General features: G+C 40.9%; 1 protein-coding gene across 2 annotated transcripts in view; it reads left to right on the forward strand.

Annotated features, from left to right (window-relative positions):
• The window catches only part of PITRM1 (pitrilysin metallopeptidase 1), a 41142-nt gene that overhangs the window by 16066 nt on the left and 611 nt on the right, over positions 1–24465 (forward strand). For both annotated transcript variants that reach the window (XM_081343786.1, XM_081343787.1), the window contains 15 exons: positions 1128–1224; positions 2692–2826; positions 4470–4608; positions 6237–6353; positions 7695–7827; positions 8976–9096; positions 11030–11106; positions 11515–11680; positions 12478–12578; positions 13936–14056; positions 16092–16163; positions 16854–16966; positions 18963–19088; positions 19604–19749; positions 21352–21454. In XM_081343786.1, the coding sequence (XP_081199912.1) occupies positions 1128–1224; positions 2692–2826; positions 4470–4608; positions 6237–6353; positions 7695–7827; positions 8976–9096; positions 11030–11106; positions 11515–11680; positions 12478–12578; positions 13936–14056; positions 16092–16163; positions 16854–16966; positions 18963–19088; positions 19604–19749; positions 21352–21454 (1767 nt within the window). The remainder of the gene's footprint in view (positions 1–1127; positions 1225–2691; positions 2827–4469; positions 4609–6236; positions 6354–7694; positions 7828–8975; positions 9097–11029; positions 11107–11514; positions 11681–12477; positions 12579–13935; positions 14057–16091; positions 16164–16853; positions 16967–18962; positions 19089–19603; positions 19750–21351; positions 21455–24465) is intronic.

The following is a 24465-nucleotide window of genomic DNA, read 5'->3' on the forward strand; positions in this document are numbered from 1 at the left end:
AACATGATGCAAGCTTTGGTGTGTCTTGTCTTTTAATGTTGCTGTCAAAATCCATTTATATCCCATTCATAAATCCCTATCTGTATGTTCTAAAATCTTACATCCCTCACTGGATTCTGCCATTCCCAAGGAGGAGAAGAGAAGATGTTAATTGGCCATCCTTATCCATTTGTTGCAAGGGTGTTTATTTCAGCCAGCCTGGAGGCCCCAGGGGAAGAACCTTTGAACTGAGAAGAACAAAGAAAGGGAGGGGGGGAGAGATCTGGTTTGTATCTCCGATTAGAATCTGAAAGGGAGGAAGGAAATGTCCTAAGGGCATGGAAGATCCCTTTTCCCTTGGAAGGTTTTGACACCTGAACCTTAATTGATCTGGGACTGACCAAATGGACTGAGGGGAGGGGGTTTCACTCGGGCACACTTTAAAAGTACCAACCTGTAACACAGTTTTCAGATCCTGTCTAGATTTCCCACTGACAATTATGTTTTAGTAAAAGTTCCTTTTTGGACAATTCTGTCTCCAAGAGTTCTTCTTTCCTAAGACGTGGATTGGGGTGGGACCTTACAGTTGCTATACTTGAGCAACTAGATGGTTGGTGGGGGATAAGTAGGGAAGCACCACATCTGAGTCATCATGTAGTAAGGGAATACAAAATAATCATTACAGGAATTCCTCACTTAACAACCACTCCTTTAGCAATTGTGTTGAGTGAGACTTATGACCTGTTCTCAAAAGTTCTGGCCATCACGACATGTGAACCTAAATCAATGGGGAAGCCAGCAGGAAATTACAGGTTGAGGTCATGTGACATCTCACTTAAGGACTTTGCTTAAGGACGTGAGCTGGAATTGTAGGAACTGCTGTCATAAGCTGGTGTAGTCATGTGATTTTCCCCCCCTATTATTATCACATTGTTTAGTGATGGACTTCCTAGTCCCAGTTAGATCCGTAAATGAAGAGTGCCTGAAATTAATTCCTTTGTTTTTTTTTAAAAAAATCAGATCCATCCCCACCTTCCATGTAATTTCTATAGTAGTTGAATAGTCTATGCCATATGATTAAATTTCATTCAAAAACTTGAGTCCCTGTTATTCTGGAACAAAATTAAATGTCTTCTTTTCATCCTCAGGAATGGATTTGAGAAAGAAAGGATTGAAGCTTTACTCCACAAAATTGAGATCCAGATGAAGCATCAGTCAACCCGTTTTGGACTTGTCTTGGCTTCAGTAAGGGATGCTTCTCCCCTAGAATCAGCCATAACATGTGCAAACAAGCCTTTTGAACATTCCTTGTATGGGAAAGTCCCCGCTGCACACTTCTTAAACATTTACAAAAGGATTTTAGGATGCAAGTCTAGAGTGTAAATAGTAAAGATGCATCACAGAATCTCTTGTAAGACAGTCAAGATGTGTTGGGATCCATGATCGTGATGTTCTTCTCTGTGGAATTGCAGAAATCTCACTAACTTAAGGCTTGAATATAAGGGAAACGCTTCTGAACAAAATGGAAATTTCCAGTCAAGAAGAATAAAAAAGTAGAACATTGATTGACTCAAGCCCATAATAATTACTTCATCTGGAGCATCTAAGTCAATATTTCTGATCTTTTCTGGATTCAAGAACCACACTTGAGACGCTGTAGTTGTAAAGTGGGTTTTGGTGGATTGGGATGAATTTTAAAAGGGAGAAATGGATGCCTTAGATTAGGGGTAGGCAACCTTGGCTCTTTTATGACTCGTGGACTTCAACTCCCAGAATTCCTGAGCCAGCATGACTCAGCTTGGAAACCTCTCCCTTTTCCCTCAGCATAGCTGACTCAGGAATTCTGGGAGTTGAAGTCCACGAGTCATAAAAGAGCCAAGGTTGCCTACCCCTGCCTTAGATGTTTGCAAAAAATATTTTTGCTCCTCGATTACTATCCTGTACCTCAAGTCCACCCATTCTGGAACAGCCAGAAGGGCTGCAGAAGGAATGCTGAGACAATCCTTGCGTTATGTATCCCCAGCCCCTATGAAGCAGCTTGATACTTAAATCAGAGCCTAGTCCTTTTCAGAAGTGTCATCAGTCTGAGTTCTATATTTTGAAAACCTGAGGTTTCCCTTCCCATTTAAAAAGGGTCAGATGATCTGGGATGGGAAGACCCATGACCTAAGGCTTTAGAGTGCTGCTGCTAATTAAAGCTCCAGTTTGTATTTTACAACTCTCTACAGACAAAAGTCTCAAGAGTTCCTAGCCAGCATGGAATTGCATTTAAAACATAGCTGGAGATGCCAAGTTGAGATAATGTTGGATGTTCTCATTTTAGGCCAGACTGTTCCTAACTGGGATTGACTTTGAAATTGCCCGTCTTCACTCTTCTTCCTCTTTTTTGGGGGGAAAGGGGAGCTTTTCTCTGAATTGTTGAAAATGTGCTGGAATGTGTAGCTATCTTTAGGTACCACTAGTGGCAGCTGCTGCAGACAAAAAAAAAACACACACACTAGCTCGCTCTAGAGCAAGCGGTGTCAAACTGGCGGCCCACGGGCTGGTTGCATCTCATGGAGGCCACACCCATCCCACCTCCATGTGACATGACTTGATACATCATATGACATGATCATGTTTGACACCCGTGCTCTAGAGAGACAGTAGTCTTAATATCCTTCATGTGGAATATTTTCATTCTTTTTTCTAACTCTCCTTTTTTTCTGTAAGAATATTGCCTCCTGCTGGAACCACGAAGGAGATCCTGTTGGTCTTTTGAAAATAGCAGAGAAAGTAACTCAGCTCAGGCATTGCCTTGAGGAGGACCCCCATTTCCTGCAGAGAAAAGTAAAACAATATTTCAAGGTAGGACTCAGTTGAACCTGCGTAGGCTGGTTTTAACCCTGTTTCCAACAGTGATTAGCCAGGCAATTAGTAGCCCAACAGCAGTCATACGGAATGGTTTCTCTGCAATCCAAAGCATTGGGGTTTTGCGTTGCATAGAGATTATCCTGAAAGCTTGCGTGATTTCTTGCTTGTGCTAGACTACTCTAGGCATTAGTGATCTTTGGTGCATCTTCTGGTTTTCTTCCCTTTAGTAGAGGTTTTCTTACAAAGGGAAGGCTGTAATTCGGCATACGTAAGTCTTCAATTTACTATAGTGGCTTAGTGACTTCAAAGTTCCAGTGGATCCCCTATAACAGAGGTCCCCAACCTTTTGGGCACCAGGGATCAGTTCCATGGATGGAGGTATTTCCGCAGACTGGAGAGTGTGTGGTTTTGTGTGCTGCCTTCATCCCACAGATGGGGCTTTGCTTGTTTGTGTGGACCGGTTGCTGGCATGCCGTGGCCCGGTACCGGTACATGGACCGGGGGTTGGGGACCCCTGCCTTATAAGATACTTACAATCCTGTTGCAAAATTTTGATTCTCCCACTCACGTGACCCCATTTATGGCCATGGGGCTACCCTTAAAAACCACCTGGAGACTTCAGCTGGTGCAGAGTGCGGCCGCGCGGGTAGTGATGGGAGCAACCCGATACTCCCATATTACACCCTTCCTGCGTGAGCTGCATTGGTTACCGGTTGTCTTCCGGGTGAGATTTAAGGTGCTGGTACTTACCTTTAAAGTCCTACATGGCTTAGGCCCGGGATACTTGCAGGACCATCTGCTGCCGGGAACGACTTCCCATCGCCCAGTACGCTCACACAGAGAAGTCCTCCTCAGGGTACCGTCGGCTAGAGACCCCAGGGGGAGAGCCTTCTCTGTGGGAGCGCCAGACCTATGGAACCAGCTCCCCCCTGAGCTTCGGATGGCCCCAGATCTCCAGTCCTTTCGCCGCGGCCTCAAAACACTCCTTTTCCACCTGGCTGACCTGGACTGACAGGGATTTTAATTATGTTTTTAATTTTTAACTCTAATTTGTAATTTATTTTAATTTTAATTTTTATTTATTCTACAGGGGCCTTTAATTTTAATTTTTATTTTAACTTCTGTACTTATTGTACATTATTGTTGTTAGCCGCCCTGAGTCCTTCAGGAGATAGGGCGGCATATAAGTCCCAATAATTAATAAATAAATAAATAAATAAATAAATAAATAAATAAATAAATAAATAAATAAATTTGCAGAGTCCTGCAGTCACATGACCACAGTTTATGACATTATTGCCAAAGCCTAGATTTTACTTCCAGTTTTTGGCAGAGATGCCCTGTAACAAATAATAGGTTCAATTAATGATCATGGCATTCACTTAACAATAGTGGATTCACTTAGGAACTATGGTGAGTCTTATAACCACCACAAAGAAGGTCTTAAAAATTGGGTCAGTCACATGGTGACCTTTATGATCAGCATGACTTACAAGCTAATTGGGTAAGCTCTATTAGGGTTGTAAGTCGAGGATTACCTGTAATTAATAAGGCAGTTGATGTCAGTTGTTGAACAGCATCAGGCACAAAGAGAAATTGTTTTTACACTGATTAGAATTCTTCTTTCTTGGCCAAAGGACAATCCACACAGATTAACACTCACTATGAGTCCAGACGCGGCTTTCCATGACAAGCAAGCAGCGATGGAGGCAGACAAATTGAAAGAGAAGGTTGAGGCCCTTTCTGAAGAAGAGAAGAAACAAATCTATGAAAAAGGTCTTCTGAGTCATTAAAATGTGGCCTTGTTTGATTGATTAATGTTTCTTTTTCAAGTGGGAAGTGGTCTTCAGTGTCTTTTCTAAGACTTTTTTCTTTTTACTGTTTTTCTATTATCTGGATTCAACACTTGATATCTTGGTCGCTTCACCTACTCTCTAAATGCCTGGTCAGAGCACATAATCCCTTCAGATGACAGAGAGGGGAGGAGAGATTTGAACCTGGTCTCCCCAGTCTTGATCTCTTACAACCATGGGTACACCATATGCTTCTTTTCCCCAGTGAATGCAGAAAGTGGCAGTAAAATTAAATCATTCTAATTCCTCAGATGAATTCCATGTCTGCTTACCGTATTTTTCGGACCATAAGACGCACTTTTTTTCCCAAAAGTGGGGGGGGAAACGAGGGTGCGTCTTATGGACCGAAGGTGATCCGTATGGCCAGCCCTAACCTCTGCAAGTGGAGCACGAATCGGCACGTGCTGAGAAACGCCGATCTCACGCTCCTGCACTCTCCCTCGCTCGGTTTCAGCTTCCCTTGCTACAAGAGAAAGCAGGCTGAAACGGAGTGAGGGAGATTGCCAGGAATGCGAATTGGCTGATCTCGCGCTGCTGCAATCTGCCTCATTTCAGCCTGCTTTCTCTTGTAGCAAGGGAAGCTGAAACCGAGCGAGGGAGTTTGCAGGAGCGCGAGATCAGCCGATTCACATTTCTGGCAATCTCCCTCACTCCATTTCAGCTTGCTTTCTCTTGTAGCAAGGGAAGCTGAAACCGAGCGAGGGAGTTTGCAGGAGCGCGACATCGGCCGATTTGCATTTCTGGCAATCTTCTTCACTCCGTTTCAGCTTGCTTTCTGCAAGAGAAAGCCGGGCTGCAGGGCCGCCTCCACGGGTACTGCTCTAATGCAGAGAGGGAAGGACAAAGAGGGAGGGAAAGAAGGAAGGAAGGAAGGAAGGAAGGAAGGAAGGAAGGGACAATGGGAGAGGGAAGGAGAGAAAGAGAGGGAGAGAGAGAGAGAAGGAGAAAGATTTTTTTTTCTTGTTTTCCTGCTCTAAAAACTGGGTGCGTCTTATGGTCCGGTGCGTCTTATGGTCCAAAAAATACGGTAATTCTATCTGCAAGGGGGCTTTTCCCAACTTGCATCTCCCAGAAAGCATTTCCAACAAACTTGCCTGGAATTCTGGGTCTCGTAGACTAATACAGTTTTGCTGGAAGAATCCTTTTGAGCATTGCCAACCTCAAAACCCGTAGAGATTCTGACCAATTAGCTCTTGATTTTAAAATGGGTTAAAAGCACCATCACGTAACAAAGAGGTAAAAAGTAGGCTTTTAAATGGTTTTACTATTAGAAAACCACCAAAGGTTTGGAAGCCAGTGGGTGCTGTGTCATGCTGCAGCCTAAGTGTTGTTCCCCCCCCTCCTCCTCTTCTTTGGGTACTTAGCTGATTCTTGAACACCCTGCAGCTATATTTTTCACTTGGTCTTTGACATAATCAGTAGCCTTTTTAAAGACCTGAAATGGGTCCCTGGAGGACATTATCAGGTCCTTAACTAATGCTACAAGGCGGGGGAATTTGAGTAACTGGTTTTGTTGGAATTGCTAAATTGATGTTCCCTTTGATCTGCTAGGTTTGGAATTGCTTGATCTGCAAAGCAAACCTCAAGATACTTCCTGTCTTCCTGCTCTGAAAGTTTCAGATATTGAACCAAGGATTCTGTATACTGATCTGGAGATGGCGTTTACAGGTTAGGGGAACTGAAGTATGGAGGCTGAGGGGATGAAAATAAAATGATCAGATCAAATTCCCTTAAGTAGAAAATGGAGAGCCTAGACTTCACGAACTCCTGGGTAGATTTCGGTTCCAGTAATCCCCAGCCTCCAATTTTTACACAACATGTGCTAGTGTATCAGTGTAGTAGAGTTATAAACAGTCCTTTGAAAGTATGGGTAATTCTCACCTTAACAACTGTTTGTATAGCAATAATTCAAAGTGGTAAGGGACTCAAAAACTGATTTAAGACCCCATCCTCACCCTTACGACCATAGCAGTGTTCCATAGCGACATGATAAAAATTTCGAGCGCTTGGTAGCTAGGATGTATTTGTGATGGTTATAGAATCCCAGGGTCACATGATGTTGTTTGTGACTTTCCTAGATGGCTCTAAGAAGCAGTGGGAAAACCCAGATTTAATTAATGACTGCTTGATTCATTAATTGTTTGCTTAATCTTGGCAAAAATGGTTTTAAAATTGGATGTGACTCATTTAGCAACTGCCTTGTTCCCAGTTGGGGTTGTAAGCTAAGGACTATGTGTGTATCATGATCATTCTTCCATATATACAAACCAGCCTAGAAGGACAGTGCTCAGACATTCTTACCAAGGTAATCCTTGATTTTAACTCAATTTGTTCAGCAACTGTCCAGATCTGCATAGGCACACTGGGGGAAAAAAAGGATGTACAACCAATCCTTGAAATTCTGGTAATCACAAGACCCCTACAATATCATGATTCTGATCCAGGTGCTCTGATGCCAGGCTAGCAATTGTGATGTCTCAGGAAGCTGTGGTCCTGTGACCTGCATTGGTACTTCCCTGGCCTTTCACAACTCGCTTGCATTCAGCCTGTGCCAGCCCTCTTAGGCCCTTATCCCTCCTGAGCATACTTGGGTTCCTTACCTGAGACTCTCAGGTCCTCATCCCTACTGGGCATACCTGTGTTCCTTACCTGAGACTCTGGCTTCTTCCCTCTTAATAACTCATGCATTTTAGAGTTACAACAGCAACCTGGACTGCCCAAATTTGCTCTCCTGGGAGGTACCGTCACGTGATTTTGCACTTTATGTTTGCATCTTGCCCTTTATGCCTGTATCACTTAGCAAGGCTAATCATGGCCCCAATTGCCATCATAACCCAAGGGAGTTACCTATACTGGGAAGTTCCATCACTTTGTGCACCTGTGGCCCCTTTCCCTCTTGTTGGATGATAGATTTGAGGGATAGGAAAAAGAACATGAATGGCAAAACAGCTTAATGTGAGTTGAATTAGTTCTGACATCATTTGATGAAGTTATCTCTTTTCTCTGTAGGTGAGGATGTCCCTGTCCAGTATTGTGCTCAACCTACAAATGGCATAGTTTATTTCAGAGCCATTTCCAGCCTGAATACACTCCCTGAAGAGCTTCGGCCTTACGTTCCACTTTTTTGCGGTGTCATCACCAAGTAAGAGGGTTATGTCTGAAGCTTTTTCAGCAGTCTTTGCCTCTGTCCAAGAATTTTCCTGCACTTCCACCCAAATCATACTCTCCATCAACTTATTTTGTGCCAGAATTGTCAGGAGTGACTTGGCTTAGGAGCTAAGTTGGATTGCCAATTCTGGCCACAATTTGTTTAGAGGGATAGCATCAAAATCATGTGAAGTGTTGGTACCACTTTATACTGCACTGGTAAGACCAGACTTGGAATACTGCATCCAGTTTTGGTCACCATCAAAGATACTGTGACCCTAGAAAAAATGTATAGAAGAGCAATGAAGATGATTAGGGGCCTGGAAGCTTAAACATATGATGAATGATTGAGGGCCAGGTATTTCTAGTCTAATGAAGATAAGAACTTGGGGTGATCTGATAGAAATCTTTCAATATTTGAGGGGCGGTCACCAAGAGGAGCAGGTCAACCTATTCTCCAAAGCAACTGAAGGCAGGACAAAAAGCAATGGATGGAAACTAATCAAGGAGAAAAGCAACCAAGAACTAAGGAGATATTTCCTGACAGTGAGAACAGTTAAATCAGTTTTGCCTCCAGAAGTTTTGGGTACTCCAACACTGGAGGTTTTTAAGAAGAGATTGGACAGTCATTTGTCTGGAATGGTATAGGGATTCTTGCTCGAGCAGGCGCTGGACTAGAACTCTAAAGTCCCTTCCAACTCTGTTATTTTGTATTTTTAGTGCTACCACATTTGTGTATCTGCACTATAACTGACATGGCTCTGTCACACTTCACATAAGAGCCAAAGTGCTCTGAGCGTCATCTCATCAGTCAGAATCCAAAGATCTCTGTGTAACTAGGAGTTGCTTCTCTTAGCAAAAGCACAAGACAAAGGGAGGCAGTTGAGATGCCGAGCTCCAGGGAAGACTGGATTATACAGGGCCACGTACGGCTGCCTTCTTGCCATTAGAATGGGTATAATTTATTTATTTATTTTATTGGATTTGTATACCGCCCTATTCCCGTAGGACTCAGGGCGGTTTACAGGGCAGTTAAAACCATGAATACAATACCTAGGATGGAAGCCCAGTTATCTAGAGTGAATAATTTGCAGACCCACACAAGTCTGTATGAGAACCCAGTTTCTTTTCTCTTTTCATAAGGATGGGGTGTGGAGCACTCAACTACCGAGAACAGGCTTTGGAAATAGATCTGAAAACAGGTGGCCTTTCTGTTAGCCCACATATCAATGTAGATGACTCCCACCTGGACATGTATGAACAGGTGAGTCCATCTCTAGTTAAGGTCTGGTCAGTTGCATAGGTAAAGGTTCCCCCGCACATGTGTGCTAGTCGTTTCCAACTCTAGGGGCTGGTGCTCATCTCCATTTCAAAGCCGAAGAGCCAGCGCTTGTCTGAGGACATCTCCATGGTCATGTGGCCGGCATGACTAGACGCCAAAGGCGCACGGAACACTGTTACCTTCCCACCATAGTGGTCCCTATTTTTCTACTTGCATTTTTACGTGCTTTTGAACTGCTAGGTTGGCAGAAGCTGGGACGAGTAACAGGCGCTCACTCTGTTACGCGGCACTCGGGATTCGACCCGCCCAACTGCCAACCATCTGATCGACAAGCTCAGTGTCCTAACCCACTGAGCCACCGCGTTGCATTTATAAAGGCAAAATTAAATCTTCAAAGTATTGGTGTCTAAATTTTCCTCAGACAGAATTACTAATTAGGAAATTTCAAGACTAAATTCTTACTCTAATTTAGGGGTGTCAAACTCATGTCGCGACATATTGCGACTACTCCCCCATTGTTGGAGGTATGCCCGGGCCAGCAGTTTTGACACCTCTGCTCTAATTCAATAAGTGGCATCCTTCTCTAGCTAGCTAGCTCTTAACCTTTTCACTTGCTTTTTTTCTCTCTCTTTGTTTTCTAATCCATTCACTATTTGAAATATGAGGAAAATAACTCCGGTCCACCAGCCAGCATTGTTATAACAATTATTTTGTAAATATATGGGACAAATGCATTTGGAATAGAAAATACAGTATCCGTAGATGCATTTCGGTAAAATCAAAAAAGTTGAAGGGGAGTGTTTTAAGTTCTTAAGACTCAAATGCTCCTCTAGGCAAAAATTTTAAGTTACTCTTCCCTCCAAATCCAAGAAGTAAAGGACAATTCGCCATTTATCTGAATAATTAGTTCTATTGCCAGTTCACTCTTACAGGTAGGAAAGCAAATAATAAATGGTGTGGAATTGCTTTGATTATTATAATACTGAGAGAAGAAAATATTTGTAGCTCGTGTAGAAATGAAGGGGTTCTTGGTGCTGCCTGAGCTTTGTGGTTTCCTTGCGGATGTTTCGTTGCCCAAACTTGGTGCACTGATGATGTTACCTATTTTAGATAATGAAACATCTGCAAGAAAACCACAAAGCCCAGGCAGCACCAAGGATCCCTCATTGATCATACTTTTCTTAAAGCTGAGATGTATAAAAGGAGAGAAGAAAGCTGCTTTTTGATTATAAAGAACCTGATGCACTTGTTTTCCAAAATGCAAGCTCTACACTCCAAAGGCAAAATTTCAGAAGGACAGCTTAGCCCAGCACAGACTTTTTGCTGCCTTTTCCCCTAAACTTAGGAAATAGTACCAAGCAGGGAAACTTGGATCAAAGTTGCTTCCCCCCCTCTCCAACTGATGGATCCAACACGTTTTGAAGAAGTGGGGGGAGGGGGTTTCAGGGCTTTGGGAGATTGGATGTCAGTTTCAGGAGATGAAGTGACTGACACACGTTAGGCAGAAACTGTCTCTACTCTTCATTAAGATCTAAGCTGAATTCCTATTGAAATACTGATGATTCTTTATTAGAATTTGTGTATTGAACTGGGGAAACCAGAGATTGGACTTGGTGTAAATAAACCCTTCCAGTTTTAAAGGTGGAGATGTTCTAAAGGTGTGAAGTGAAATATCTTAAAGTAAGTCACTAGTGGATAGGAAATTTGCATCTACAAAGTACATCTACAAAGGACTAGTATCTTTTTTTGTGTGCTTTGTTGAGTTGGATTTCAGTTTTGGATTTAATTTCACAACTGCCATTGACAATTTAAAAAAAAACCACCAAGAATCCCATGTCAGTGTTCTTTAAGTAATTTCCCTTGGTATTAGCACTTTGCCTTACTTTTTTCATTCATTCCTACAATTTTTCTTTAGGGTGTGATCTTCTCTTCGTTGTGCCTGGACAGAAACTTGCCTGACATGATGCATCTCTGGACTGAAATATTCAACAAGTATGGTCCATTTTAGGGAACAATATTTTGAAGATGTATATTTCCTTGTTTGTATATTTGAATTTATGAGCTGTCCAGCTGCAATGGATAGCTCCAATGGCAATACTAAAACACCTTAATAAATAATTTCATATTGGTTAATTGGTTAAAAATGCTTTTGGCTGATGTTTTAATTAAGAGGAAGAGAAGGCCAATAATTGTCTTGTATGGAGAATTGCTGGTGCTTTGAGCTCCTTTCAAGACTATATAAAAAGAATGAATGGAATTAGATCTCCATTCATATGGCTCCATCCATAATGGCTATTAGTTTGAGAGATATGGTTCGTAAACATTTGAAGAACCCTCCCAATTTACTCCTGCATCTTATTTTAACAGAGGTCCCTTTTTTTCTCCCTTTTCTCTTCGCAGCCCTCATTTTGAAGATGAAGATCATTTCAAAGTCTTGGTTAAAATGACAGCTCAAGAGCTATCAAATGGCATTCCTGATTCTGGACATCATTATGCCTTAATTAGAGCAAGCAGGACTCTGAACCTTGCAGGAGAATTACAAGAAACGTTTAATGGGATGGAGCAGGTGAAATGACATTAAAAAGTGGGAAAGTGCCCTTATTCTGTGTTGCCCAGTTCTGCCCATTAAGATTGACCACTCTGAGATTGTTTCCAGTGCCTGGTTTTTTATATTATTGAACTGGAGATGCTCAAGATTGAATGGACCTTCTGCATATAAAGTGGATCTTCTATCACTATATAATAGTTGAAGCTTAATAAAACGCTCCAAGTATCCTCATAGAGATACAGTGATACTGTCTCCTTTACACTATAATTTCTCTCTCGGATAGGACAGGGGTGACAAACTCAAAACGTCATGTGACATATTACAATGTATCACAATGGGGGTGCGGTTTTGGCATGATGCATCTGGCCCGCGGGCCAGCAGCTTGACACCCCTGTGATAGGGGATGTGTTGCTGATCTTTTCAGGGGAAATCTAAAGTCTCAGCTGCTAGTCAGCCCAATGTAGGCACGGAATTAGTGATTAAGGTCCTCAAAACATTTAAGCATTCACTGTAAACATTAGCCTTGCTGTGATAATTTTCCTTGTATTGATGCAACACAGATAGTCCTAAGCCTACAATCATTCATTCAAAGTTTCAGTGGCATTGAAAAAAGTGACTTACAACTGGTTCTTAGACGTAACAATTGTTACAACATCCCCATAATCACTTGAACAGAATTCATTTACTAGGCAACCAACACACTGGGGGTCATGTTACCATTTTTTCCAATCTCAGTGGGCTTCTGAAATGCAAAATCAGTGGAGAACTTATCTAGGCTTTTGCTCTTAAATCCCTTCCAACCTTTTTCTATTCAGGTGAAACTGATGAAGCGAATTGCAGAAATGGCAGACATTAGGTCTGTGCTCCGAAAACTGCCACGCATCAAGAAATACCTTTTAAATAGTGACAACCTGCGGTGAGTCTGGATTCATCCTTGTAATCCTTGCAGGCACCACTGAATATGCATGATTTCTAACTGAATACTAAAAACTAGTTTTTAAAGAACTAAAAAAAAATCACTGTCTTGTTAAGTCAGTACCACAAATTTGGAGTCATCATCATTGGAGTCTGTGCCTAGATGATAAAAGCTTGGTTCCTAGACTTCAAGTTTCAAAAACTACTAATTGATTGTAGATCACAATTGCATAGCTGCTTTATGCCCAGATATTTCCATCAGTGAAAATCTAATATCTAAAATAAAATTATTTGACTAAAGCTTCTGAAGAAGCTTCTTGTGTTGTTATATGTAAGACTCCAGACTGAAGAGAAAATAAACTCAGATTCCATTTTAAGATTATTTCCTTGAGAATGTAAATGCCAGAGGTCTACATTTCTAGGCAGACCTTTCTAACTAAACTCAAACTTCATGACTTCCAATTCTGCTGGCTTTCTGCAAAGACATATACTCATTTAGGAGATGAACTATGAGGACTTGAATACCATCAACAATAGCTTTAGCCTGTCTGTCATTCAGTCCACTGGAATTTGCTCTTTTCTGGAAGCAAGTATCCTTGGGAGTATGTTTGTTGGCTTTGAAAATGTTGGCCTGTGTATTCAAGGCTTTTTGGGAATTTTGGCCTCAGAGCTGCCAAGTAATCTCTAGATGTGCTTCTTCCTTTGGAACTTAAAAATAACAGATATATCTTCCTCTCAGTCATCCTTGTTCTTTGCATCTTTCAAGATGGAAGAAAAATTGGCTTCTCGTTATATTCACCAGAGGCCAAGTTGTACTCACAATGGCAGGTATGGCATAAGGAATAGTTGAAGCTTCCCTAAGATTTGAAAGAGCCACCATACTTACTTGGAATCCATAATTTTACATGTACAAAGGTGTTTGAAAGAAGCCTAGAAGCCCTCCAAGTTTCAAAAACAGACATTAAAATATAAACTAACATAAAGAGAAAAAAATTGAGGGGAATAAAAGAACAAATTTAAAAGTGAAAAAATATATCAGATATAAAACAAAAATGATCAGCTTTTTTTAGTAGAGATAATTAATATGGCATTTTAAATTTAAATAAATAATATTAAAATACTAATAATACATTAGTGTATTAGTACTAATTAACGTTAGATAAATGCATTAGATAATATTAACCAGTACCATTAGAAATACACCATTCTAAGAGACCAATATTGATAATACATTTCTCTTAATTTTAATGTAGCTCATGGTAAATTGTCAAATATGAATAAATGTTTATTTGAGTATTTGTCTAATCAAATCAGATGGCTGCATTTCTTTAGTGAAAATATGCATTCCTCCTACACAGATGTGCGGTGAATGCTACACCTCAGCAGATGCCAATTGTTGCGAAAGCTGTGGAAAAATTTGTCCTGGGAATTGCCAGAAGTAAAAAGGAACGGAAGCTTGTCCGTCCCCGCATAATTGAGGTAACGGTGGGAACTAAATGAAAATATGTTTATGCAAATGTGAGATTTATTTTTATTTATTTTTATTTTAATTCCATTTATATCCCGCCCTTCTCTGAAGACTCAGGGCAGCATACAAGCTTAGCAGTAGCCTTCATTCTATGTATATGCCTGCTTATTAGGGCTTTCACACACACCCCAAGCGGCATTATTACAAAGTCAGCTTATTGCCCCCAACAATCTGAGATCTAAAGGGAATGGTAGTAGGAATATCAGAAATAAATGGCTATGCCTCTGTGATAAATTTCAGCAGTTTGCAGGAAGCCCCTGGTCCTACATCTCTAGTCAAAAGTAGGAGTGCTATATTGGAAACTAGTTTTAATCCATATTTACTCAGTTTTAATCCATATTTACTCTGATTAATACAGAGACTTTTAAAACAGCCAGGGAAAAGTGGTTTTGTCACTGATTTTTGCTTAAAATCAATGAGAAGAAAACACCTCAGTCAAGTAGCTTTTGGAAAAAGGGCAGAGGAAGAGAATGCTAATGTAGTACTTGTGTTTTTACCAATAGAAGATAATATTTGTACTTGGGGGTTGAATTGTGGAGTCCTTGCTGCTTTCTGAGTTTGGTTGGGTGTCTGTGTTTTTTTTTTTTTTACAGATATTTCATTAGTCAACTAGTTAACGTTATCGCTTTCTAGAAGTACTGATGGGTAATGAAATGTCTGCTAGAAAACAATCAAGCTCACCAAGGACCCCATTTGTGTTTTTCCCCAGCAATGTTAATTGTCAGTTTTTATAAATTAATAAGTAATAGACATTTAGCAGGAAAATTATGTAGAGGTGGGTAGTTCATTAAGCATCTGCTACTTTGATCAGGCACAGGCCACTGCTCCCAGTTGTATTAAGATTAAATAATGAAGGAGATACATGAACATGCTTCTTATTTCCTTTCCCTACAACAGCCTACTTCAGTTTAAGGCCTATGGCCTGCTGCTTTGAGGGTATAGGACGGGTAGGCAACCTTGCCTCTTTTATGACTCATGGACTTCAACTTCCAGAATTCCTGAGAAGTCCACCAGTCATAAAAGAGCCAAGGTTGCCTACCCCTGGTCTAGGACAATTCCCTGGCCATTTCACCATGGCCAGTTCGATGTGGCCATTTCAATGCAGCCAACTTGCCACGGGAAAGCTCACTCTGGCCAACTCGCCACAGAAAATTCCACGCAGGATAACAGTGCGATAAATATTATGTGCCACTGTTTCTTTGACATTATTTCCATTCACAAAAATGGAATGGACAACATTTATTTTGTTGAGTTATCCCCCATGGAATTTTCTGTGGTGAGTTGTCCTGTGGCAAGTTGAAATGGCTAAGCAAGGCACAATTTTGTCATAATTGTTAAGGAATCACTGCAGTTTTCATGTGGTCATTAAGCAAATCTGGCTTTCCCCCCCCCCATTGATTTTGCTTGTCAGAAACCAGTTGGGAAGGATATAAATCATAATCACATGACCCAGGACGTTGCAGCTGTTATAAATTCATCACAGTTGCCAAGCACATGAATCTTGATCGTGTGGCCATGGGGATGCTGCAACAGTCATAAGTGTGAAACTATAACTCATTTTTTTCAGTGCCACTGTAATATTCACTAAACAAATGGTTGCAAGTCGAGGACTGTCTGTACAAGTCCATACCTGTCATGGAGAGTCTTCATCTTTAATCCTAGCTATAAGGATGTCCAGATCTTGGAAGACTAATCAAGGTTGCACACAGTTCGTATTTGAGTTTGAGACCACCAGGCAATCTCGCGGCTGTAAGTTAGTCTGGGAAGTTAAAAAGCCAAACAAAAGCTAAAATAACACTGGCAAGCCAATTCTCTACTGCTGTGGAAAAGGACTATGTGATGTGTTGATATAAGGAACCAAGCTTCACTTGAGAGAGACTTTTGCTAGACGATCTGCTTTCCTACAGGTGGAAATGTGAATCAGATAAATTGCTCAGTAGGACTGGATTGTAGCTATACCATTTCAACCAAGTCTTGTATTTCTAGAAACCTTCAGATTCCAAAACTGCTAGCAGTGAAGCAAGGGCTGGTTCCCAGATCACAAGGAAGCTAATTACGGTGAGGCTTTTTTCTGTGACCTAAGTTATAATTACCTGATCCTTTGGGGGAGAGAGGTAGGGATTTGCAGAGAGGATATGCAGCTGGTCTTGCAACAATATCTTGATCAGTAGTATCTGTAAAACCTGCCATTTCTTTTATTATATTTCTGTGCCACTTTCTTATCCTGTCAAGGGCCTTCAAAGTGGCCTTAGAGGCTGACAAGCCTGATGGATGGCATAGAAATTTGGTAAATAAAATGTAAAATATTTACATGTTTATATGAAACATGGGTATCCATCCATACTTCCAATCCTGTGGGCAGGAAAAGACCAAGATATCTATTTAGAGGTATTTGCTGTATTTGCATAGGCATAAGCCATAACTCAATATATGTGTTCAGGAACAAAATGGGAAAGCTTTTAAAATTACAGGAAAGCTGAGAGTGGCCAATTAATAATATTAATTAGGAACTGGAATCCTTAAAGATAATTCTTCAGTTTTGAAGGTGGAGGGACCACATGAATTTTAAAGTCCTGGCTCAAGACAGCTGCTGAAAGAAAAATGATGTTTTTTTTCACAGACAAATTCCTTGTCTCAAGGAGAGGCGGGCAGTTCTAGCAGAGAAGAGTCAGATTCTGGCCAGGACACTTTTGCTAGATTTTTTTGCTAGAAGTGAACTAATCAAGCATACTGTCTCTTCTCCTTTAGGATCCCACTTTTCAACCCTGTCAGATGAAGACCCATTTCCTGCTTCCCTTCCCTGTAAATTATGTTGGTGCTTGTGTTCGCACTGTGCCTTTCACAGCCCCAGACTATGCAAGGTAGGCAGAGAGATGTGTTATCCGGTGATACATGTGCAATGAAGTTGAAGGTGGAATGTAAAACATCGCTTCTTGTGACTCTGCTGAGAATATAAATATAGATAAAAATGATGATGCTCTCTCGATTATTCATACTGCAAATTGCAGCCTTTGGACTCTTTTGGGAGACAAAGAGCATCATGTAGTAGATACATGTTTTGGTTTATAGCCAGTTTGGTTCCAAACCTGCTTAAAGGTTAAATTGAATTCACACAGAGTAAAATTTTACTTGAAGCATCATGGAAATCCTTAGCTATTGATTTCAGCATTTAGTTCCCTGGTTACCACACAGAGATCTGGAGCCATAACTTGATTGTCTCTTCAGCAAAGACATAACACAAATTTCTTGGCTTGAATTTGGTTTATTGTATGGAGTCAGTTTTATTAGTAAATCATTATTTTAATTATTTACTTTGACTTGTGTGTTGCTCATTGCAAAGTGAGGAATTAGAAAGATTTAAGAAAGAAATACCCCAAAATCATTCATAAAAGGGAAGGAAGGAAGGAGCCATTTGCAAGCTCTCCTTCTACACTTGATGGAACAATCAGACCTTAACTCCAAGAGCAGACTGTATCTCTGAAGAGGGATTCCAGAATGTGGGAATGGCCATTGCAAATGTTGTCTTCCAAGGCCTTATCGGATAGCATTTTTATAGAGATGAGACCAGGAGATAGTTGACCCTGCTTGATCTCATTGGGTAGACAGATCAATAAGAGAAAAGGTGGCATCACAAATAACCTGGTCCAGAGCTACATAAGAACCTAAAAATGATCACCAGCACTTTGAATCACACCCAGAAACCCAAAATATTAGGGTCATATGTTATAGAACAGGGGTGTCAAACTCAATTTCACTGAGAGCCGCATTAGCATTGCGGTTGCCCTCGGGGATCTGGGTGGGTATGGCCAGGGTGGGCGTGGCCTACTGGGTGGGCGTGACTAGAGTGCTTATGGCCTACTGGGTGGGTGTGGCCAGCTCTACATCGTTCGCATCAAGGGTGCCTATGGGGGCCTGGGCAGGAGTGGGACAGATCTGAGGGTCTCTGGCAGAAGGAGGGTCTCTGGGCCAGGGCCAAGGCAGTGGGGGCCGTTCCCTCACTGTTTCCAGGATGGCTTTGTGGGCCGCTTGAAACCACTTCACGGGCCGGATCTGGCCCCCGGGCCTTGTGTTTGACATGTCTGTTATAGAAGGATAAAGCCATCAAGAGTCTGGGTCTTTTTAAAAAAGTCTTTAAACTTGTGAGTGAGCGCCTGTTACTTGTCCCAGCTTCTGCCAACCTAGCAGTTCGAAAGCACGTAAAAATGCAAGTAGAAAAATAGGGGCCACCACGGTGGGAAGGTAACAGCGCTCCGTGCACCTTTGGTGTCTAGTCATGCCGGCCACATGACCACGGAGACATCCTCGGACAAGCGCTGGCTCTTCGGCTTTGAAACGGAGATGAGCACCGGCCCCTAGACTTGGAAACGACTAGCACACATGTACGGGGGAACCTTTACCTTTACCTTTAAACTTGTATTTAATTTTTTTTCACTAAGTATTGAAGAAAACGTACTTGGTGTTTTCAGACATATCAATCCAAAGGTTCCTAATATCTGAAAAGCAGTTAACAATCAATTTCAAAAAGTGATTAGAAAAGGAATCATGTAAACGTTTTAAAGACACTGGCTTTGGTTTGAGCAAGGTAGCGTTCCTTCATCTCCCAGAGCTCTACATCTGCTGCAGACTTGCAGTTTTCTTGTGAGGAGAAACTATCTGGAGTATGTGCGGTCAATCTCAAGTCCTCCAGTTTGTCCAGAGAGGAATTACAAAGAGTAGGTCTACTCACCAGCTCTTCATTCTGCTACATTCATTGGTTCCGCTTTTGTCTTTAGCTCACTTTTTTTCCCCCCAGAAGTCAATTGAGGCTGAACTTTTGACAAAGATTTATCTGGTATTCCTTGATCTCTCTCCTTTCAGCCTTCGTCTCCTGGCCCGTTTAATGACAGCAAAATTCCTGCATACAGAAATCAGGGAGAAAGGAGGTGCTTACGGCGGTGGTGCTCATATCTCTCATAACGGCATATTCAATTTCTACTCCTATAGGTAACAACCAGACCTGGGTAGGGGAAGGGTTAGAGTGGCACAGACCATGTTTTCCCCCCTAATTTGGTATGGTGGATACCAGCCTTCTTTGCTTTTTTCAGGATGTCAGAGAAATGGGCTCCAAATGGGAAATTCATAAAGAAATTAGAAAAACAAGGACAGTTTATGGTCACCTTTCCCACCCCACCATTCACACTTCTCAAAAGCTGAATATAGTTTAATTCAAAAGTTGGCCTCCAGATTAAATAAACCTGGAAGAAACCATTGTCTAGACACGTAAAAGCTCCCGGCATACTGTATTAATTTGATATGTGTGTGGAATCAATAAATCAAGGGTGTGGTTCTTTTCATTAGTCACAACCACATAAAAGCAGAAAATTAAGAATCTGTTTCCCTAAGGCCATGCAGAAAATGTATCTATTCTGTCAACAGGAAAACAGGTGGTATTTTGGGTTAATCCAATTCAAGTAAAAGGGGAATGTTATTTGGCTGTAAGCTTATCTATAACATTACAGGGATCCAAACTCCATGAATACTTTGGCTGCTTTTGAAAAGGCTGCAGAATGGGCCAAGATGGGCATGTTTACTGACCAAGACATTGATGAAGCCAAACTTGCTGTGTTTGCATCAGTCGATGCTCCAATTGCTCCGTCTGACAAAGGTAGGTAAACTTGTCTTCTTGGTCTGAGCTCATGAATGCAAGTAGCTTCCCCTGAAATTTAGTTGCTCAAGTTTTGTCATTGCAAGCGTTTTGATGGTTGGCTCAGCCATAGTTCTCCTACTTAGCTTCCGAAGAACATTTGCTTATGTGTAGAGCAGGGGTCCCCAACCCCCGGTCCATGGACCAGTACCGGTCTGTGGTATGCCAGTAACTGGGCCGCACAAATAAGCAAAGCCCCATCCACGGGATGCAGGCAGTACACTAAACTACACACCCCCAGTCCACGGAAAAACCTCTTTCCACAGAACCAGTTCCTGGTGCCCAAAAGGTTGGGGACCTCTGGTGTAGAGGAAATAAAATGGGCAGAATAAAGGCCGGAACAGTAAATATTGCATTGCCTTAAAGGTTTCACTGTATGGCAGAGGCTAGAAGAAAAACATCCACTTTTGTTCATAAAAAGTGTCCTGAAAGATCAGACCCCTGATCCATCTAGTCCAGCAGTCTCTTCTTGCAGTGGCCAATCACTGCATAATGAAGTCCATTAGTCTCTCAGCAAATGGCCTTCAGATGTAATCACGCTGGTAACAGCCTTGATTCCCGTGACTTCCACAAATCAGTTTAGTCCTTTTTGAAACCAAGATGGTAGACAGCAATCTCTTATTCCAAGTATTTTGGAAAGGTGAAATAACTTCTACTTGCCCAGTTTATCCCCATCGTGCATAATTTTGTACACCTTAATAATGTCCCCTTTCGTATGCTTCAATTCTGGGCAAAAGAGCTTCAACTTTCTCAATCTTTCTTCATAGGGAAGCTGCTCCAACCCCTTCATTATCTTAGTTGTTCTCCTCTAGGCTTCCTTTTTAATGCCATTCACCCTACAGACACGGCTGATGCACACTGTGTCTTCATCTTCACTGAACTGTTTGCCATTACTCCAAGATCGGTTATGAATCATTGCTAGCTCTGATTCCATTAGTTTGTATAAGTAATTAGGATTTTTGGCACCACATTAGGACACTGAGATGAAGTGCAGATAACTAACATAATTCTCATAAAATAAGAATCTGGCGGCTTTAGGGTTTAGCGTGCTAATCTCTTTATTAGGGTTCCTCCAAGCATGACAAAATGCTTGGTAGCTTTGAAACTAAAATGAACTTCAATTAAGCAGAGATTGAGTGCAGCCATTTAAATACCCATAGAAGCTTTAAATAACTCTAGATGGTTGATAGTAAATAAACCAGAATTCTGAAAATTGTGATATTACTTTGCAAGGGAATTCACTTATCTTTATTACGTTTTTGAAGAGAGAAATCCATTTACTGTTTCAGTTAAGGCAAACAATTGTTCTGTGTGTTTACATATTGAGCTGTTTGCGTTTGATAGAATGCAAATGTACCAGTAATGGGAGGAATTACTTAGAACTGATTTGCATAATGTTTGGATATGCATATTGTTCCAGACAAATAAATTAAAAGGGAATGCATGTTAACAAATGGATCCATTTAGTTTATGAACTGAGGAATCAGAGTGTAAGATTACCATCTGGCGCCGTTATACTTAAGACTGATATGAATTATTAGCATTTGTGATTTCTGCTTTTAGGGATGAATAATTTCTTATATGGAATCTCTGATGAGATGAAGCAGAGGCACAGGGAACATCTTTTTGCTGTCTCCAGGGAAAGCCTGATAGATGCATCCAACAAGTGAGTTTGAGTTCCTGTTGAGAAGTGCTAGGATTTTGAAACACTTGCAGATGCAGTGAGAGGAAGCCAAGGCATTTGCTACGTGGCCCCTTTAAATTTGGCATCTACTTTGCTGGGCACCTGAACATTTCTCTTTCCTTCTGAATCTGAAAATTGATTGAGGCCCATATCAGATTTTATTTGGTGGTTGTGTTTTGTCAAGTGTCAGGGCAGTGATCAAGGTGCAATTGGTTCTTTTGGATCCTGAGAAAATGCACATGCCAATGAATAAAGAGATTTTTAAATTTTGTTATTAGCTCCAGCAAACAGAGTTAAAAAAAACATAACATAAAAAACCATACCAAGCAAGCTGATAGCCAGCTGCCAGGAGATTTTTAATAATGATAACAAAGAGTCTATGGAGATTCTCAATCAATCAGGACATGACTGTCTCAAAGTTGCCTCTTCCAAAATGCAACTGGATTTTATTTTTTTATTTATTTATTTATTTTGGAAAACATTTCACTTCTCAACCAAGAAGCTTGTTCAGTTCTTCAAAAACATTTTCAAAAAAAGAAAAACTCCAGTTGCCTTTTGGAAGAGGTTACTTTGGCATACCGACAGCAAAGATAACCCAAGGGGGAGGCAATTTACACAATACCTGGTGCTAGGTTCCATGCAGAAGCTCCCAACAAAGCTCCCAACAAACAACAACCCCAAGATTTTTATCAAAGCCTGGCACTATGACTTCATGGACCTATGATGGCCATGAAGCCGCAAGATCTGATCATGACTGGGTGGTTCTTGACTCAGATGGGAATAAAAAATCAGATTTTTTGCAGTAAGAAAAGCTCCTTTATTCAGTAAACAAGAGTAAAAAGAAATAAGCAGATTAGCTCAGAATTAGTTCTAGTCTTTTCTTAATAGGAAGGAAAAGTCAAAACATATCACTAAACTCCTTGAAATAACAATGGCCTTCCTCATTGCCACTACAGGTTGTAAATGGAACCAGAAGACTACTGTGATGTATTCTGATTATTGTGAAAGTCAGGGCAGGGAGAAGATCACATAACTTAAGTCCAGATAGCATTGCGCTGTCTGCTGAAATTAGAAATAAATGAACTTCTTGAACTAGTGGGCAATGTATCCAAGCTCAGAAATCTTCCCTGTTTTGCTGTCTGGAGTCTAAAGCTGGCTCCAGATGTGTTGGAATTACAGCTTCTAGAGTTCTCCACCATGTGGTCGTTCTTAATAATCTTGACAAAAATTGTTTGTATACAGATTATAAAATACAAATGTGTATGCTTGTCTGACACACTCATATAAACATTTTAGTAAGAGAATGCAGAAATCTGTGTCAAGTGTTAGATGGTTTTGAGCTCTCTCTCTGCATTTGGCCTATTTCACTGCTCCTGAATGAATTGGATAGAAGGAGCACATTGAAGCTAATGGCTTTTTCTAGTTCCATTTTAATTCCTTTTTTTATGATGTCTGCTGCTGGGAGAAAATCCAGGGTCTTCGTTCTGTGTCAGGATGAGATTGATAATAATTATTATAATTTCTTTTATTGTGAACCACCTAGAGGCATTATTATTATTATAAACATAGAAATGGAAGGCCCTTTCAGCAATACAGTGTGATTACAGGTAGACCTCAATTTATGACAATTGGGATAAAAATTTCCATTACTAAGCCAAGGCATTTATTAAATAAGACACACTCAGTTTGATAACCTTTTCCCCATGATTGTTAAGCAAATCATTGCAGTTCCCAAGCGAATTATGTGGTTGTTAAACAAATCTGGCTTCCCCCATTGACTTTGCTTTCTGGAAGCCATCTGGGAAGGTTACAAATTGTGATCACGTGATCCGGGGACATTGCAATGGTGAGAAATTCATGGCAGTTGTCAATCACTCAAATTTTGATAATGTGACTGTGGGGAACCTTGTAATGGTTGTAACTGCAAGGACTGGTTGAAAGTCACTTTTTCAGAGCTGTTGTGACTTTGAACAGTTGGCAAATGAATAGTTGTAAGTCATGGAGTACCTGTAATGCATTTCAGGTCCTTTGCTTACATGCTGAACATTCTTGTGTATCAAGAAAACAAAAACAGCCCCCCTGATCTCTCCCATATAACCAAAATACACACATATCAAACCTTCTAATCATTAATTTCAGAAGGCCGAGGCCAATCTGTTAAGTGTTTTATTAGTCTGTGTTAAGCATTACTTGGCAAATGCTAAGACAGTAGATAATTGTTCAGCATTGTTTTAAGACTAGAGCACTGGAATTTGAGTGTGTGCTCATATCATGGTCTTATCTTTCTCTTTCCATTGTTTATCCTAATCTTCATCTAATACTTTGCACTTCTCCTTAGTCACACCTAGGACCTCAGGCCTCGATAAAGCAGCGTTTCTCCACCTTAGCCATCTTAAGATGTATTCAACTCCCAGAATACTCCAGCTAGCATGCCTGCTCTCTCTCTGGCTGAGATGTTCTGGGAGTTGAAGTCCACACATCTTAAAATGGCTAGGGTTGGGAAGCATGAAAAATACAAGTAGTGTGCTAAACAGCCTGATCAGGGAGCAACAACAAGGGACATGGAGAAGAAATACTGAGGTCAGTTCAGATGGAGATATGAATGATATGAACTTACGCACCAGAGACAAATTCCTTCTGTATCCGATTACATTGGTCGATAAAGAATTCTTTTCTGTTCTGTCCTTGTTCTGTTCTGTTTTCTATTCTACTCTACTGCACTCCTAATAATAATAATGATGATGGTGATGTTGGAAGGGACCTTGGAGGTCTTCTAGTCCAACCCCAATATTCTATTTCATTCTATATCCCTATCCCACCAATGTTGTTTCCGCTAATTTGTACTCTATATCTGCATTTCAATACATCCAAAGGAGCATCATTTAAACTTGACAGTTTGAACTGTTTGAACCCTATTAAGGACTAGATATATTTAATAATTTGGGATAAATTATTAGACAGTTCAGAATTTCAAGAATAGCCTCCCTTTTCAG

The sequence above is a fragment of the Vipera berus genome (genome assembly GCF_964194415.1).
Source record: "Vipera berus genome assembly, chromosome: Z".
In the NCBI taxonomy this organism is placed as follows: domain Eukaryota; kingdom Metazoa; phylum Chordata; class Lepidosauria; order Squamata; family Viperidae; genus Vipera; species Vipera berus.